The sequence below is a fragment of the Xiphophorus maculatus genome, unplaced genomic scaffold (genome assembly GCF_002775205.1).
Source record: "Xiphophorus maculatus strain JP 163 A unplaced genomic scaffold, X_maculatus-5.0-male Unplaced_Scaffold_BN000164F, whole genome shotgun sequence".
In the NCBI taxonomy this organism is placed as follows: domain Eukaryota; kingdom Metazoa; phylum Chordata; class Actinopteri; order Cyprinodontiformes; family Poeciliidae; genus Xiphophorus; species Xiphophorus maculatus.
The window spans coordinates 109,758-127,659 of record NW_019369763.1 but is presented as its reverse complement, the minus strand read 5'-3'; the positions used below and the strand labels follow the sequence as shown (position 1 = coordinate 127,659).

The 17,902-nt window shown below is 34.4% G+C and overlaps 1 protein-coding gene across 1 annotated transcript in view; it reads left to right on the top strand.

Moving 5' to 3' along the window:
• Positions 1–6: 6 nt before the first annotated feature.
• The window catches only part of LOC102237053 (collagen alpha-1(I) chain-like), a 30,189-nt gene continuing 12,293 nt past the window's right edge, over positions 7–17,902 (top strand). The window contains exons 1-33 of the mRNA XM_023330062.1: positions 7–85; positions 1,306–1,344; positions 1,425–1,478; positions 1,563–1,616; positions 2,711–2,818; positions 2,919–2,972; positions 3,708–3,761; positions 4,030–4,074; positions 4,436–4,489; positions 4,641–4,685; positions 4,766–4,819; positions 5,893–5,937; positions 6,029–6,082; positions 6,162–6,206; positions 7,270–7,323; positions 7,658–7,702; positions 7,788–7,841; positions 7,977–8,084; positions 8,928–8,981; positions 9,196–9,249; positions 9,348–9,392; positions 10,280–10,333; positions 11,598–11,642; positions 11,795–11,848; positions 13,239–13,292; positions 13,392–13,445; positions 13,829–13,882; positions 15,082–15,135; positions 15,293–15,337; positions 15,644–15,688; positions 16,651–16,758; positions 16,887–16,940; positions 17,011–17,064. Coding sequence (XP_023185830.1) covers positions 1,458–1,478; positions 1,563–1,616; positions 2,711–2,818; positions 2,919–2,972; positions 3,708–3,761; positions 4,030–4,074; positions 4,436–4,489; positions 4,641–4,685; positions 4,766–4,819; positions 5,893–5,937; positions 6,029–6,082; positions 6,162–6,206; positions 7,270–7,323; positions 7,658–7,702; positions 7,788–7,841; positions 7,977–8,084; positions 8,928–8,981; positions 9,196–9,249; positions 9,348–9,392; positions 10,280–10,333; positions 11,598–11,642; positions 11,795–11,848; positions 13,239–13,292; positions 13,392–13,445; positions 13,829–13,882; positions 15,082–15,135; positions 15,293–15,337; positions 15,644–15,688; positions 16,651–16,758; positions 16,887–16,940; positions 17,011–17,064 — 1,722 coding nt within the window. The 5' untranslated portion in view covers positions 7–85; positions 1,306–1,344; positions 1,425–1,457. The remainder of the gene's footprint in view (positions 86–1,305; positions 1,345–1,424; positions 1,479–1,562; positions 1,617–2,710; positions 2,819–2,918; positions 2,973–3,707; positions 3,762–4,029; positions 4,075–4,435; positions 4,490–4,640; positions 4,686–4,765; positions 4,820–5,892; positions 5,938–6,028; positions 6,083–6,161; positions 6,207–7,269; positions 7,324–7,657; positions 7,703–7,787; positions 7,842–7,976; positions 8,085–8,927; positions 8,982–9,195; positions 9,250–9,347; positions 9,393–10,279; positions 10,334–11,597; positions 11,643–11,794; positions 11,849–13,238; positions 13,293–13,391; positions 13,446–13,828; positions 13,883–15,081; positions 15,136–15,292; positions 15,338–15,643; positions 15,689–16,650; positions 16,759–16,886; positions 16,941–17,010; positions 17,065–17,902) is intronic.

The following is a 17,902-nucleotide window of genomic DNA, read 5'->3' as shown; positions in this document are numbered from 1 at the left end:
GGGCCAGCTGGGTTCGCCGGGACGTCCAGGTTTACCAACATTTTATCTGTGGAGGAACACAGCTGAGGAATGGGCTGCTTTTAAGGTACGGTCAGTATTATTAACCAGCTACCAGAGTTAGCAAGTGGTAAAATTAACTACATTGTTTCTGGAGACACAAATTTATCTTATCATGATGAAAAAATCCTTAAATAAATTTTTTATCACAATGATAAATTCCAAATTAATGTAAATTGCAGGAGAGAATCAATAAATATAATAAAAGAAAAGATTAAATGCAGTTACTGTGATCAGTTTAGTGGTTAAAAACTCAACCTCTTTATGTAACTTGTCCTAAAGACGACTATTTTAATCTGGGTTTGTTTTTTTAAAGTTTTTATTTGTGTTTGTGGAGCTTTTGACTGCAGTGCCATCCATGCTACAAGTCAAAATGACCAAAATAAACTATTAAAATTCAATCTGTGTGGAGGGATGTCACACAGATTGAATAACATGTTTTAACCAAACATTCACCAGACAGAGACACACACCTGCAGTTTCTGTTAAAGTTTCATTAGTTTTTTGTTGAAAGAAACTGATGTGGAAAAATTTTCTTTTGCTTTATTTCTTATTTTTTTTTGTTACTTATATGAATTATTATTATTTTGGTTCCTTGAAATACCAAAATTTCCACTCAACTTTATAATTTGGTCCTTCTGATGATGTAATTTTTAAATATTAAATGATTCATAATTGAGTAGACTTTTTACCAAATACTTTTTAAGTAATTTCTTGGATGTCTACGTTTTACTTGTTAGTAGTAGTTCTACTCTTACAATTTTTTAGAATAGAAAACTATAAAATTTTAGCATTTCTATTAGCTTTTTCTGTCAGTTTGTAGAGACAGATGTGTTTTTTATTAACCTAATTAGTATAAACTGAAACCTTGAAGCATCCACTCACCATTAATCATGAAGTTGTGTTAAATATTTGAGACGTTCCTCCCGATCCGGAGACATTTGGCCTCCAGATTGATGTAAAATCCTGGTGTTGCAGTTGTAGTGCGTGCAAGCCGGTGTTCTGCAGTCATCTGTTTTGCCTCTGCACCGGCTGCAGCTGCAAGTTGTTTAATGCGCGCAGCGTGATGGAGAACCGCAGCTTCATCACAGAACAGGGATGACAGAAATAAGGTCTGTTTGTGGTTTTATGGTGATGCTGGATGTACTTTAAACCCAGATTCCTGGTCAAATATTCACTTTTACACTGAAAAATGGGTTTTGTCTGCTTGAAATGTTTCATTCTAATTCTTGACCTTTTTATTTGCAGCAAACTAATTTCTACCAGCTACTGTCGGCTGGTTTTCCTGTAAGTATGAGGTGACACTACCAGCCTTTTCTTATGTAACACTGAGTTATTAAATTAGTTTCTTCTTGGTGAGCTTGCAGACTAAGGAAGGACCTGCAGGACCTCGTGGAGAGATGGGAAAACCTGGCATACAGGTAACAAAAAAAAAAAACTTCATTTAAGAAAAGCTAATAAAGCGGAAGATGAGCATTTTTATTTTTATTTTTCCTATTTTCCAGGGGCCACCTGGTGAACCTGGAGAGGACGGACAACCAGGGATCCCGGGAGAAATGGTACATTTTAAAAAACAAAACGGAAAAACAGGACGATAAATTATTGTGATAAACGATAATATTGTTATTTTGAGACCATTTTCAATTAATATATTGGTAATGGCACAATAATGCAAGAACATATTCTCAAAAGAACTTTAAATTGAAACACAGGAACTGGAAGACATTTTAAATATCCAAAATAAACAAAGGAAAAGGTTTAGTTGAGACCAAAACACCAGACTGAAGACTTTTATCATCCAGATTTTGGTAGAAATACAGAGAAAGGAGAAAAATAATAAATAATGCTAATGGAGATTATTGAGCTTGTTTTAATTTATTATGCAATAAATTGATTTATTTCTTATTGTGACAGGCCCAATCGTGATTTTCACAACAATAAACTAAGCATGAACTATTTTAATGAAACAAATAATCAGATTTTTTATTAAAATTATCTAATTGATTCTCAGGAATAAAAACAGTATTTAGGTCAATCTTCATTTGAAAACACTTCCTGTATTTAGACAAGTTTTAATAGAGCAATTAAAATCAGATTTAGGTGCATTGAGGTTTACTTTAGTGCCCTAGTTACCATGACAACAGAAGGAAACCAAAAAGCTTGGACATTATAAGTTTGTGTTAGTACATTTTAATTTAAAAGTTGTAGTTTTGTCCTAATTTATAAAATTTATTGGTGTTGAGAATCAGTCTGTCTAGGGGCCGCAAATGGCCCCCAGACCTCACTTTGAGCATCCTCACCCTATAATAGTTTCACTGTGTACAGAATAGCTTTTGATTGCAATTTAAGCAACATTTCCGTTATTTTTCTGACGTTTCATCCAAAGTCTTTTCTTGTTTTCTGGTTCTCTGCACTCGGGTTCTCTGACAGCGAACGTTTCTAAAAGTTCAGAGTTCAGGGTTTAATCCCAAGCAGTGGCTCCAATAAATAAATAATATTGCTGGTTTTCAGAAATGGATGAACTGGGTACCGAACACACAGCCCTGAGGGACGCCTGTCCCTTTTCAAAGGCTCCAATATGAACCAGGATTCTGGTTTTTCCTGGAGGAAGTTGAGCCACCAGTTACACTTTTGGGTTTATGTTGTCTTGCAGGGGGACCCAGGCCCCAGAGGGCCCCCAGGACGGCCCGGGACCCCAGGCAGAGATGGGGACGATGGGGCAGACGGTCAGCCGGGGGCTCCTGGACCTCCTGGATTGCATGTGAGGACAGATCGGGTTTTAACCCGTTACAGTTCAGCAGAGCTTTGGTTCAACTCATTTATCATGAAAATCTCTCTATGTTGTGTTTCACCTTCATCAGGGTCCATGGGGCCACAGAGGAGAACGAGGACCAAAGGGAGAGAAAGGTGATGAGGTGAGAATAAGACATTAATGATTAGGTGTTAAATGATAAAAGGTTTGTTGTTTTTAATTATTCTGGCTACAGAAACGATTATAGCTTCATTCAGAAGAATTTTAAAAATTCAACAACAACAACAAATGCTTTAAAATGGTTTAGAAAAGAAACATTTCAGGGTTTAATTAGCCAGCTACTAGCTAAACGTTTTCATCCGTCTTTCTGTTGATCCAAACATCTATCCAGTCTTCTTTATTTTCTACCCGTCTGTCCATCTTTCCATCCTTTATCTGAAACTCTTTTAATTTGGATTATTTTCTAACTTTTATCTGGATGAAAACTCAGTGATCAGGAAGGAAAAGATGGTTTAAAAGGTCACTATTAAAATACAGGACGCTTTGGGTCGCCTCGTCTCCATGGAAACCACTAAGGCACTATCTACATGCCAAGAATGAGACACTTTTTTCCTACCATCACAAATACAAACATGAGGTTTGCCATTCAAACAAAGTGTGAATATGTGAGAAAAACCCCTGGACTCATGGTTTAGTATGGTGGAGGGTCTGTGATGCTGTGGGCCTAAGCATTATAAACGCTTTAGAATATTGGGTTTTCCAGCACAGTAATGACCCAAAACGGTGCTTGTGAGCTGTTATTACTGGAAAATGGAGAACATTTTCATAGAAAACATGTTTTATGAGAAACATGTACTGTTTTTATAGCATCAATCTTTTTGCTTCTTTTTGTTTTCAGGGTCTGGTTGGCGACCGCGGGCCCTGGGGGGAAACTGGTGGGCCTGGTGAGAAGGTACTCATCAATAATAATCATTATTATTGTTTAAAGCTGCTGTAGATCTTCTTCTCACTCCTTATAAATCAGATTTTTATGAGGAAGTTCAGAGTTTACTAAGTCATAATGGGCACTTAAGGTTTTAACGAGCAAATCAATTAACTTTAGAGACATAAAGAGGCTTTACTGGCTGCAAAAAACATGATTGGTTTATTATTTTGACCAAACCTTGTTGATCTATTTTAGAGGGGTTTTTATGTTTGCGTTCTTTTCTTTATTCCTGCAGGGTGAAGCTGGGCTGCCTGGTCCCCCTGGTCCTGTTGGACTTCCAGTGAGTCTCTTCCTCCTGCAGCAAACACAAATCTCTTTAGAACTTTAGACTGGACCTATTTTGCAAGCCTCTAGTCGCCATGTCTTTTAGAAACAGGAACAGAAATCCAGTAAAGACCTGTTGGCTACATTTTCAGCTTAAGCTAAGCTAACTAGTCGGTTCTAAACATCTTGTTTCCTGCATTATGTCTGAAAATCTGAAAAAGATCACAATAATTTTTTTTTTACCACAACACTGGCTCATCCTTTGAGTTTGAGAACCTTTTTGTCATGAAATGTGAGGAATATGAACACATTTTAGATAAATGGAGGCTAATGTTGTTTTGTTTATCCTATGATGACATTTTTAATCTTCGCTGCAGGGACACCAGGGGGTCCGAGGTGCAGAGGGGGAAGAAGGACCCGCTGGACCCGACGTGAGTTAAACATTTATAATTTCATCATAACTGAGAAGAAGAAGAAGTCAGAAACGTTTTCTATAATTTATCAAAAAAAGTTTTTCTGTTTTATTATCCTCAATATTTTTGTTGTTGTTGAAATTTTAATTTTTTTCATGTCTTCCTCCAGGGGGAGAGCGGACTGGACGGCTCCTCGGGCCCCCCAGGGCCACCAGTAAGAACACAGCTGTTTTATTAATGTGGTTTTATTGCGTTAAAATGTTTTATTTAATCATAATTAAACTTGTGTTGCAGGGAGCGCCGGGTTTGACCGGACCAGTTGGTGCTCAAGGAGCTAACGGCTCGAGGGTAAAACCGTCAACGTTGAACATTAGTCTCTGTTTCTATTGACCTGAAGTTTAATCATTTCAGCATCTTATCTTTCAGCCATTTTGTTGTAGATTTCCTGCTGTGTTTGGGATCCTTCTATTAATAACCAAGTCCTAATAGAAATCAAATAATTTTATTCAGAAAACGTCTGTTAACTCTTCACAGATGTTTTTGGCAGCAACAGTTTCTTCTCTAATTACTGAATAACTGGCTGCTTAGCAGCTTTAAATGCCCCACTTAGTTATGGAGTTCCTCAGGGCTGTCTGTTAAACCCCATTTTCTTGTCAAAGATTTTTAGGAACAATATTGTCTCCTCTGTCGAAGAATCTATGTTCCTGCTTCATTTCCTGATTTGCGAAACACAGAGGAGTTTAAATTTAGAATATTAAACTGAACAGAAACAAAAGTCTAATTTTTGCACCTGATTTTCATTCACTCTTCCTACAGAAACATTTTCTTTTGATCCAATTTAAGCTACTTTAGACCCACTTTCCTATACAACATGTTTAAACAGTGATATACTCTTAATTTTATGTTTTGTTTTGATTTTCTTTGCAGATAAAATCCTCAAATAATTGTGAAAAACACTTTTAATTGGCTATTTTAATAATTCAAACATCTAATATGCCTTAATATTCTTTCATTCCCGCAGTGGAAACCATCTTAGCTAGCGCTACCACAGAAGCTAACAGTCTTCCTTATCTCCGCCCTTCTGGATTCAGCCAATCAGAGCCAAGAAAACTACAAACACCAGCCGATAGCCTGTCAGCTAACGTAGCGTCTAGCTATTTTAGCTTCCCAAGCTGCATTTTCTGTCAAATATTTTAGATAATCCGAAGGAAAAATATGTAATTTAGCAATGAACTGATCCTTTATTTTTACTTTTACTTTGTTTTATGCTGTATTTTCCAATTTACTGAAGGTTTTGTATCGATTCAGGTTTTGAATGTGTCACAGAAACAAACATTAACTGACTTTAATGTCTAAACTTGGTGAACTGGTTGCTGTTTTTGTGTAAAAAAAAATTAAAAATGTGGCTTGTTTGTTTGTAGGGCGAAATGGGCCCAGCTGGTGCTGTTGGCCTCCAGGGTCCTGAGGTATAAATTGTTTATGCTGCAGATTTTCAGTTTTTCCTCATGTTTGGATTCTGGTTCAGATGTAAAACGGCTTTGTTTTGTTCCGGACCAGGGGCCTCTGGGTCTGCAGGGACAGATCGGACCTCCAGGACACAGAGGACCTCAGGTGAGCGCAGGTTTCTCTGGCTGCTGCCTCGTTAAAGTTGCTGCAGGAGCTAAAATCTACTTTATTTTCCTCCTAACAGGGTCATCCAGGACTGATGGGCGCTGCTGGGCCTAAAGGAGATCCTGTAAGTTAAATCACTAAAACATTTTCATGTGACTTTGAGTTAATTCTCTGAAAATCTCTGTTTTTAAACAGAAATCCTCCATTAATAATAAAAATAATCACTTCTTTGACTCATATATTATTGATTCTACATTTAATTAAAGGAAACTAGCTAAAGTATTCACCTCGCCACATTTTATAACCACAAACTTTAATGTATTTTTTTTTTTTTTTTAATACTTATTTTTTATTGAACATTTCTGAACACATACAGTGGAGAGGTATCAATACAACTTTAATGTATTTTATAGAAACAGAGCACAACAGAGAGTGGAAGTAGAAATGCTTCTGTTTCCAATAAACAATTTAAATAATTTGCCTAACGTGATAGTGGAAGCATCATGATCTGAGGAAAAGGTTGAACATTACGAAACATAGAGCCACAGAGAACTGGTTTACATCAAGGGCGTTCAAAGTGAGGTTCGGGGGCCAGTTGTGGTCCCTGGAAGAATTTTTTGCGGCCCCCCAGTAGCCGCAATTCAAAAGTAAAACCTGAAACAAATTTGCTAGAAAAAAAACTCAGAAACTTTTAGATTAATCTCAGAAATTTTCTAGAAAAAACCTGGAAATTTCTGATTTTCAAGTCAAATATTTTAAACTTTAAAATAAAATTTAAAAAATTCCATGTTTATTTTTTCTATAATTTTCTTTTTAGATTAACATAAAAATCTAAGGGGTTTTTTTTCTTGCAAATATTTTACTTTTAAAACTCAGAAATTTCCTTGTTCTTTCTTGAAAATTTCAGAGATTAATTAAAAAAATTCAGATTTTTTGGGACAGAAATTTACTCTTTTTTTCCCTCCATCTTCAGTGGCCCTAATAATAATAATAATAATAATAATAATAATCTTAATCTTGTGCTATTTGGACAAATTAATTCCCCTGTGGAGATCAATAGAGAAATATTTCATCTTAAATCTTGAGTCCTGTTTGCAGTTGCCATGTTTAATCGTATAAATGCATAAAGTTGAGTATATTTAACATCCTGTCAGTTTTTTGTTTTAAACTCTGATGTTTGTCCACAGGGGCCTCTGGGGCCGGTGGGCCCCCGGGGGGATCCTGGCGTTGAGGGCCCTACGGTGAGTTCAGGTCCTAAAATTCACCTGGTTCTCAGCTGGTTTGTGTCATTTGTAGCATCAATGCTGAAAAACCCAAACGGTTCTGTTGATATGAGGAAATCCTGCTGCCTCACGCTGCCATCTGCTGGCCAATCTCTGCCACTGCATCATAAATTAATGTTTGCTTCTGATTTTTATTCTATATTTTTATATTTCATGAATTATTGATGTTTTCTACAGTAGTTTGTTGAGTTAATTCCATTTAAAAGACACATTTTTATTTTTTATTGTATTTGGCTTGTTTTACTTACATTTTCGTGTAATTATTAATATTTGTAATTTTTACTTTTCTCAGGGTTTGCCAGGCAGGCCGGGTCATCTGGGTTTCCCAGGAGCCACGGTGGGTCGTGTTTTAGATCGACTCGTGTTTCAGTGTGAAAATATGATTGTTTTATTTTATTATCCATGTTTTATTGTCCTGACAGGGGAACAGAGGAGCCGACGGAGACAAAGGAGACGCAGGATCTAAAGGCGACAAAGTAGGAACATTTATTATTTCTTTATTGTTTAGTTATTGGGATGAAGATTTAAAGACTTTGAGTTTAAACAAACTTTTGGTAGAATCAACTTGTTTGTGTTCAGTATTTTTCTCTGACTTTGTTTCTTTGTCTCAGGGAGTTCCAGGGGCCACAGGCGTCTGGGGCCCTCAGGGGGAGCGGGGCCCCGTCGGTCTGCCCGGCTTCCCTGGGGTCAGCGGCCCGCCGGGCCCTGCAGGCACGGAGGTAAAGACTGAAGGACCTCGATCATAATAATTATAATAATAATAATAATCTACAGTATAAAGTTATCCCTGCTCTTTTTTATGACACCGTATTGGAGCTATGGTAGGTTTTTTTAAAAAGGAGTAAATTTTTATGTCAAAAAACTCAGAAATTTTGAGATTAATGTCAGAAATTTGAAAGAGAAATAATTGTGAAATTTCTGAGCTTGAAAAGACAGAAATGTTTGACTTTTCCGAGTTTTCTCTGGAGATTTTCTGACATTAATCTAAAAAACTTTTGAGTTTTTTTCTCCTAAATATGCGACTTGTTTTTTTTCTATAAAATCTCTGAAATGTACACTGTTTCTTTCTGTACCCGTCATTGTGGAAAGTTTTCACCTCTGCTTTATTTCTAACTCAGAACTTTCCACGTTTATTCGTGAACTTTTCTGAGATTATTCTAAACATTTCTGTGTTCATAAAGTCAAAAACTTGCTAGAAAAAACTCTGAAATTTTTAGATTAATCTCAAGAAATTTATAGAAAAAAACTTAAAAATTTCAGAGATTCAAAAGTTAAATTTTTTTTGGCTTTTGTAAATTTTCTGAGTTTTAAGAGTTTTAAATTTACAGCTTTTAAATCTCAATTTTTTTTATTTCTTGTAAATATTTGACATTTGAAACTCAAAAATAAAAATAAAAAATTCTGGAAAATTAATTTCAAAATGTAAAAGTTTTTCTTGCGTTCTTTTAGTCTGAAATTTTAATTTTTAATTTTTACAATCCTTACATATTTGTTTTAATTCCATTGGCTCTGATTTGGCGTCGTAACGAAGAGCTGGACTGATTTGATATTTTCTCGTTCAGGGGACGGACGGTGAGGGCGGCCTGCAGGGGAAACAGGGCAGCCAGGGGTTAAAGGTCAGTGAGGATTTGTGTTTCTACATTGTGATCTCACAACAGAATATTTTATTTCTTCCGAAAAAATAAATAAAAACCTGTTTCCTCCAACATGGCAGCTTTTTTTCTTTCTTTAGTTTGATTTAATTCAATGTCTTGATTTGTTGTCAAGTGAAATTTGCATAAAAATATGAATTTGCGATGGAATCAGGCTAACACTCTGACATTCTTGAAGGGGAACAGAGGACAAGATGGCCGACCTGGCAAACCTGGACCAAGAGGCAACAAGGTTAATCTGACAGAAAATATGTGAACATGTTTTATGTTGGATCAAAGTGACTCATATATTCATATATTTTCTCCACATTGTCCCTGTGTTTTCTCCAGGGTTTGTCTGGACTGAGGGGCCATCCTGGCCCACCGGGCCCAATGGTGAGTCTTTAAACCGTTAGCTTAAAGACAAACAGTTAACTAAAAGTTTGAATTTGGTGGTTAGATTGACTATAGTTGAGTTAAATTGGTTTTTTAAAACTTGGATTTTGCATAAAATTGTGCAGAAATTTTGTGGTGAGTTTTGTATCCTCCCAATCAGTGGTGGGAACACGTACGCTAATGCGCTACGCTAATTTTTGTTTAGCTAACTTTGGAAAACGTTTAGCACATCTAGCTTCTCCTAAATAACTTGTTCCAGATGAATCCTAAAGTGCTGATTTACTTGGTTGTTTTCTAAACTTCAGTCGAATAACAAAAAAAAAAACATTTATCTGGTAGTTTGGACACCTACCAAACCGGCACCATACAGAGGGACTTAAAAGCTCTTTGTTTTTAAGTCAACACAGGTTTGATTCTGATCATTTTTATGAGTTTGTCTACAGACTGATGTGGAATTTCTTGGTGAAATGTTTTATAAAAATACACAAGAAGGATTCTGCTGTTTGATTTTTATGATGCCGAATGTAGAAACAAGTGCAGGTAGAATAAACTTACACTTTTTTCACTCTCCCATTTGTCTTGTTTTTCTTTTTCTTCTTTTGACTTGTGTATGAAAAGATTAAAAATGGCAAAAATGTGAAAAGATTAATATATACAGGATGTAAAAAAATAAAAACCCCTATAAAGCTCAGAAACTTTTAAATTACAAACATTTGATGATCTGGCTGTTGACTCTCTGCTCAAGTTTCTGGTATTTCTATGTTTTTAATGGAAAATGAATAAGTTAAGTTGATTATTTACAGAAAGAAGTTACAATTCAGCAGCGTTCAGATGTTTTCCATGTTTTCTTTTAGTGAGTTTGTTTGTTTTTGGTTGATTCATTTCAGGGTTTCTCTGGGCAAACGGGACCGCGGGGAGCAGAAGGAAAGCCTGGTACACAGGTTCCCATTCTCTGTCATATTCAAATCACATCCAACAGAATCAGAGTGTGTGTGTGTGAGTGTGTGTGAGAGAGAGGGGTGTGTATTCAGTCCTGCTTCACTTTCAGATTAAATGCTAAGATTTAACCATTTTCAAGTTTTTCAGTTAAAAAATATTTCACTTTATGCATCTTAATAACTGAACTGAATGATAATTATAAATGTCTTCATGACTAAGTTTAGTGAAAAGATATTTAATTTGTTAAACTCGTAAATTCAGGTGTGTTTTTGCAACGCCGCATTAGGAGCATTGTAGATAGAAGAAAATAAAGAGGAAATTTTCGTAAAAATATAAGAAAATGTTGAGATAAATCACAGGTTTTTGTTTATAGAAACAACAAGGACATTTCTGAGTTTAAAAAGTAAAAATCTTACAAAAAAACTCCCCCATTAATATAAAAAACATAGTAGAGCACTTGTAGATTAAAAAAAATTATGAAATAAACATTTGATTTTACTTTGATATTAACCTCTGAAATTTTCTGGAAAAACTTGTAAATATCTGAACTTCAAAAAGTTTAAAAAGTCAAATATTTTCTACTGTACAACTACTGAGCTAAATCTGAAAATGTTCAAAATTTTTCTACCAAAGTTTCAACATTTTAAACTCAGAAATCCCAAAGTTTTTTTGGAAAGTTTCTGAGGTTAATCTCAAAATCTGAGGGTTTTTTCTAGTAAATTTTGCAATTTACTAACTCCGAAATTTCTGTTTTTTCTAGAAAATTTCTGTGATTAATCTAAATTTTTGTCCAGCAAATTTTTCTCTTTTCAAACTCAAAAACTTTCACGTTTTTTCTAGAGAATTTCTGACATTAATTTCAAAATTAGTTTTTTTCTAGCATATTTTACACTTTACAAACTCAGAAATTTTCTTGTTTTTTTTTTCTACATATGTAAATAAATATTTACAATTTTTGAGATTAATCTCAAAATGTCCTCATTTTTGGTAGCAAATTTTTGGTATTTTAATCTCTGAAATTTCCAAGTTTTTTTCTCAAAACTTTCTTGGGTTTACCTAAAAAATTCAAAGTGTTTTTTGGTGGAAATTTAAATTTCTACTTTTTTTTACCTTCACTGGCATCAAATGTAATGCAGGGAGAATTTGACATGATTTCATCATTGAAATCATTTTTTGACACAATAATCCAAACATTGTCAGATAATTTTCCTATTTGTTGATGTTTTTCATGTATAAATCTCTTTTTTCTGTCTGTTTTTGTTTCAGGGTTTGCAGGGCGCAGACGGCGGCGCCGGCTTCAGAGGCTCCAGGGTAATCAGGAATTAATCACAAATTAAACAAAACTTTGAACAGCAATTTAAAAAACCAGGAGCTAATTTGTTGAATGAAGCTGAGAGTAAAAACTAAACTACAACTTGAAGTTATTAATATCTATGGTTTTTATTTCCTGAACTTTTTTCCAGGGTTTTCCAGGAAATGCTGGTGAGAGAGGAGCAGACGGGCCGCCCGGGTCACCGGTACGCTGCGCTGACTTTACATTAAACTTTTTATTTATTTAAAAAGTTTTTCTCCTTTTTTAACCGTAATTTACACATTTAGCTTAATTTAATCAGGAAATCACTTAATATTTGCCTTTCTTGTTGCAACATCTTAAAATTAACGTAAAAAAAATCCAATAAAAACTTAAAACAGGTTCAATTCAACACAATGAATTGGAATGCTTGTTTTTTATTTTAGACTAATTTTATTTGCAATTAAACATTATAAACATAAATATTTAACACATTTTTAAATGATATCAACCAAGTTATTAAAATCACACTGATGAAAATAGAAGCAAAAGAGAAAATGTTAAAATATTCCAGAGTTTAATACAGTAAACAATAATGGATCTTATTTAAAACATTTTAAATACTGGCTAAAATATCCTTAGACTAATAATTATAAGTAATTTATTTTAAAAAGTTGTTCAGTTGGGGCTTAATTGACATAATTTGGATTTCTAAGTATAATTTAAACATTATATTATCTATTAAGATATAAAAATTAACACATTTTTAGAATTAAAATTCAATATAACTTTATAAATTCCAGAGAAAAATTAAATGTTGAAGGTATTTATTACACAAGTTTCATAAAGTTGCTTTTTATAATCAGGAAGGATCTCCTGTAGCAGTCAGTGTTACGGCCATTCTAAAAAGCCTCTGACTAAAGACACTGTTGTTGTTTTCAGTGTAGTCTAGTTTTATTTCATCGTGACTTTATTTCTCTAATTCTGTTAGTTTTATTGGTTTTTAGAGAGTGTTTGCTAGTTTTAGTCATTTTTAGTTAAATATTGTTTAGTTTTATTTTTTTCATACTTTGGTTCATTTTCTTGGCGCAGAATTCAAAAACGTTAAAGTCTTGTGATTTTACATAAATATATGCATCGATTGGGTGATGAATACTCAATCAGAGGAAACTATTTTCCAATAATGTAACACAATATTGTTGAACAACCAGCTGATTCTGGTTGCTGCCATTTTGTGCGCTAGCGTTAGCGTAGCCGCCAGGAGGAACATGGAGGGCCTAAAACTGACATAAACTGCCTGCGTGACGTAAAAAATAAATAAATTTCACTCAGTTCAAACAGCTGATAAATAGATTCAAAAACAAAGAAAATTAAATCTAGAATTTCAGTTTATTTTATTTAGTTTTTTTAGTTAGTTATTTTTTTGTTTTTTAAACTAATTTCTGTTTTTGTTTATTTCAGTCAACGAAAATGTTTTCTTAATTTCAGTTTCTGTTACTTTCTTAGTTTTAGTAACCTCGGTTGTGAAGCAGCTTCATGCAGAGGACATCCAGGGTTATACAGAGTAAACACAGTAAACAGTATCCAACCCTGCTTGTGTGTTTTTTGTGTTTCAGGGGCCACCAGGAAAGACGGGGCCCCCGGGATCTCCGGGTCCACCAGGAGAAAAAGTGAGTCGTCCATAATCAGAACATGAATTATTGTTATATAAATGTGTATTTATACGTATCTATGTGATCTGATTGTGATTGTGTGTTTTGTATTTCCAGGGTTTCACGGGGAAACCCGGCCTGGAAGGACCTCAGGGCCCAGTTGGCATGTATGTAAGTGATTCTTCAGCATTGATCTCAAATATTGAATTAACACAAAACAAGCTCAGATATGTGCTAAAAAATTTTAAACAAATTAAAGTAAATTTTGAAACTGGACAAGATTTTTTACAAACACACCCTGTTTCTAAAAGAATCAGAAAACAGTAAATTCCCTGTTTTCAAAACTTCTGCATCATATTAACAAAGTAGAGTTGAAATTATTATTTCAAGATGAACAAATAAAATTTTCTTTTCTGGTCATTTTGATTGAAATTAATAAACTTAAAGGCAAAAAAGATCTTTGTTTTTTTAAAGAAAAGCCTTAGCCAGAATGCTAAGCTACCCTGTTTTTGTTATGTTAATATTTCTGATAATTGTTTTTCTTCTCCAATCAGGGTGTAGTTGGGGCTCTGGGCATGCGAGGGCCTCCAGGATCAATGGGAGAACGGGTAAATAAATACCTCCCTCACTCCCTGTTAATAAAATAATTAACTTAAATATGGATTGATGTGAGGAGTTAGCTTGATTTTAGCTTCAGTAACTGTTTAATCGACTCCTGGATTGATTAGCTGTTAGCCTGAGTAGTGGTTAGCCTATACCTTAGTTGCAATTAGTTTAAATACATTAACTTAGCAGAGATCTTGACTGCTAGCTTGACTTAACTAGCTTTTGACCTGAGTAGCAGTAACGATGTGTGTTAGCTTGAGCAGCTGCTATCTTTACCTGTAACTTGAGCATCTTCTAGTCTGATCAGCTGTTAGCTTGACTCCTGATAGCTTTTTGTTTGACTGTTAGCTTTATTTTATGTTAAGAATCTGGTAGGTTGATTGGCTCTTAGCTTAACTTTTTCCTACGTAGCCGTAGCTTGATAGTTAACATATGTAGCTTTTAGTTTTACTCTTAGCTTCAGTTCCTGTTAGCTTAGCTCTTCGGTTAGGCATCTGCTTGACACTTTTTATGGCTTTATAGCATTTAGCTTTACTCTAAGCTGAGGTAGCTGTTAAATTTACTGTTAGCTTATGTGTCTGGTGGGTTGTTTGGCTTTTAGCTTGGCTCTTACCAATGGTAGCATTTAGCTTGACTTTTAGCATAAGTAGGTTTCAGCTTTTCTCTTAGGTTAAACATCTGGTAAGTTAATTGGCTGTTAGCTTGACTTTTTCCTGTGTAGCTTTAGCTTGACATTTAACATAAGGATTTTTTAGCTTTATTGTTAGCCTAAGTTGCTTTTAGCTTTACTTTTCAGTTAAGCATCTGGTAGGTCGATTAGCTGTTAGCTCAACTCTTACCATTTAGTTTGACTTTTAGTAGAAGAAGCTTTTAGCTAAACTGTTAGCGTAGTAGCTGTTAGCTTTACTCTTAACTTGAGAGCATGTGGTAGGTTGACTGGTTGTTGGCTAACGTTAGCCTAAGTAGCTGTTAGCGTTGCTCCTGCACTGAAAATATTTACAGTTTCAACCATCAGGGGTCGCTCTGACTGCGGTCAACGGAAATAAAATTTTAAAAAATTGAATTTCTTGATGTTCCATTAATTCTCATGATTTTTATTTTGTTTAGCTTGTTTTGTTTTATCTTTTGATGATTTAAAGTAATGGAATCTGTCAAGCTAAAGAAAATAGACAGAAATTCTTGAATTTCGTTTTTTCCAAAGGGTGAACCGGGGATAAGAGGATTACTGGGCCCTACTGGGAAGCCGGGTTCTAAAGTAAGTATCTCTGTTTCATTTTTTTATATTTTTTTGTCTTTCAAAAAATCTCTGACTGCTGAACTGCAACCTGGAGGGTTCATTAGTCTTAATGCAAGAAGTTTTAAAGCAATAAACAGGTTTCAGTTGTTTAATTTCTTATCTGATCTCTATTAAGGGTCTGCCAGGTTCTCCTGGAGAGAAAGGACCTCACGGATCTCAGGTGAGAAAATGTATTTAAAAATCATTGAGATGTGAAAAGGATTTTCTGCACTGAAATGTCTCTTTATGAGAAAAGTAATTTCAGAATGAATTATCTCTGTCCTTCAATTAAAAATCTATTTAGGGTCTTTAATCATCACAATAATGATATAAAATAATTTAAATGTTATTAGTATCTGGAGATCAGCAGAACTAAGGATATGAATATTTATCAATTGGAAAAAATATTAACATTTTTTGTACAATAACATTACAGAGTTTACCTCTGTTTATTTAAAAAAATTATTTCTTTGTTTGTTTTTATTAGGGCCGACCTGGAGATGAAGGACCCAAAGGAGTCCTGGGACCGCCTGTAAGTTTGTACCATATATTACATTTATTTTATTGTTTACATTTATGTTTTTAAAACATGCAACTTTTTTTTTCTCCTTTTGATTATTTTTCTGAATCACCTCACAGGGCATGTTTTGATTTCATGTTTGAAATAAAACAATGGTTTAAATATCCACAAAATGGCAACTATTGCTGAATTTAATTAATTTATTTAAAAAATATTCACACATTATTATTTATTTAAAGGAAAGAAAGGAATTCTGCTTTTAATTTCAACTTTGCAGCTTCTCAATTTTCTTTAAAATTGATAAATCAACACCAGATAGATTAGAATTAAAGTCATTAACTTACCTTTTTCCAAAAATGTTTTCCAGTCACTTCACAATCTCTTGTTTGAATGTGAATTCTTACAAAACTAAATTTCATCTTTAATTTATATTAAACTCATTATCTTAATTTAAAAAAATAAATTTCTGGAGAGAGATTTAAGTATTGTGTAATAATGTAGGGCAATGAATCAATAACAAGGCAGCTAGCTTAGCTAGGCTGGTGGAATCCACTGAATCCCTCGCTCTTTGGTTGCCTAGCAACAAACTGCTGGGTAAGAAGCAGTTTCAAGTCCCCCCTCCCCCCAACTTTGGTTGCCTAGCAATGACCTGCTGAGTAACTGACGCAGCAGCAGTTTCAGGTTTCCCCTCAGATCCTCAAAACTGATTAAAAATAAAAAATAACAACGTGGAGAGAAAACTGGATAAAACCGGGATGGTCTTAACAAAGCTTGGAAATATTTTAGACATTTAAAATAAAAAACTAATCAATAATTATCGATACGAACTGATATGAAACAATTATATCGTGATAAGTTTTCAGCCATATTTTAACATTTCAACTTTATTATTTAAAGTTTAGAAACAAATCTAATTAAAAATCTATACAAACAACTTTCTGCTCACATTTTGATTTTTTGAAAATATTTCTCAGGGCCCTCCTGGTCTTCCAGGTCCCAGCGGTGGGACGGGCAAACCTGGACCCAGAGGAAGCATCGGGCCCCCAGGGCCTCAGGGGCCGCAGGGGCCAGCAGGAATCCCAGTGAGTGGGTACCTACCCTTGACTGCTGATTTATTAAATACTTTTCAGTTAAATAGATTCATAAAGAACCTTAGTTTATGTAAAGTTGTTAAAAAAGTGACAAATCATTTCTGCTTTTTGGTTTTTAGGCCCCACAAGGCGCTGATGGCTCAATGGGACCAGTAGGAGAAAAAGGACACAGGGTAAAACATAATTTATAAAGTTATTGTTATTAATATATGTGTGGATTTACTGAGTGGATTAAACCTCCAGGGTTTCCCCGGACTGCCAGGCGATCCAGGAGCCCCAGGACTGAGCGGACCGCAGGTTGGTTTACTTTATGTTTTTAAGATGTTACAAATTTCAAAATGAAAACATAAAAAATACTAATTTTTACTAAAGATATAGGTTTCAGTTCCAGACTGCTGGTTAGCAGTGGTTCAAAAGTTTCTGCTGTAAAACCGACAGGACAAAGAGTACTGCAGTTAAACTTTTTATTTAATTCTTAAAACTAAAGTCATATTCAGTTTAGAGAAAAACCACAAAAACAAGTGAAGTCACAGTTTATATGAAGAAATCAATAAAATTGGTCATATGAGCAGAATTTGAACTCTGAGTCTGATGTAATTTATTTTTATGAGAACTTTAAGATGCTTTACATTTAAATCAGAATCAGAAATCAGATTACAAGCAGTAATGTAGAAATGTTGCATATTAATTTGGATCTGGCTGCTACTTTTTGTGATCAAACCACAAAAAAAATTTATTAATTAGCAAAAATTGGTCATAATCCGGTGTTCTCCCCTAAAGGGGACTTGTTATAGAAAAATAGTCACATTTTGCACATTTTTATTTTTCCATTTGAATCTCAACTGGTTCTAAAAACAGCCCAACCGTATAATTAGAAAAAACACCCAGCTGTTTTTAAGCAATAAAATATAATAGCATTAATAAGTTAATGTTTTCTGGGGTCTGAAAGAAGTCTCCTGAATAAGACAACATGAATTTATGGAGCTAAAATGGGGCCATAAAGTTTGTCCAAAAGGGAAAAAAATTGAAACTGTAAAATATTTGAATCTCAAAAATTATTTTGAAACTGAAAAAAGTTGTTTTTACCAGTTTCAAATCTTTTTTTTTTTGTCAGTTAAATTTTTTTTATTCCTTT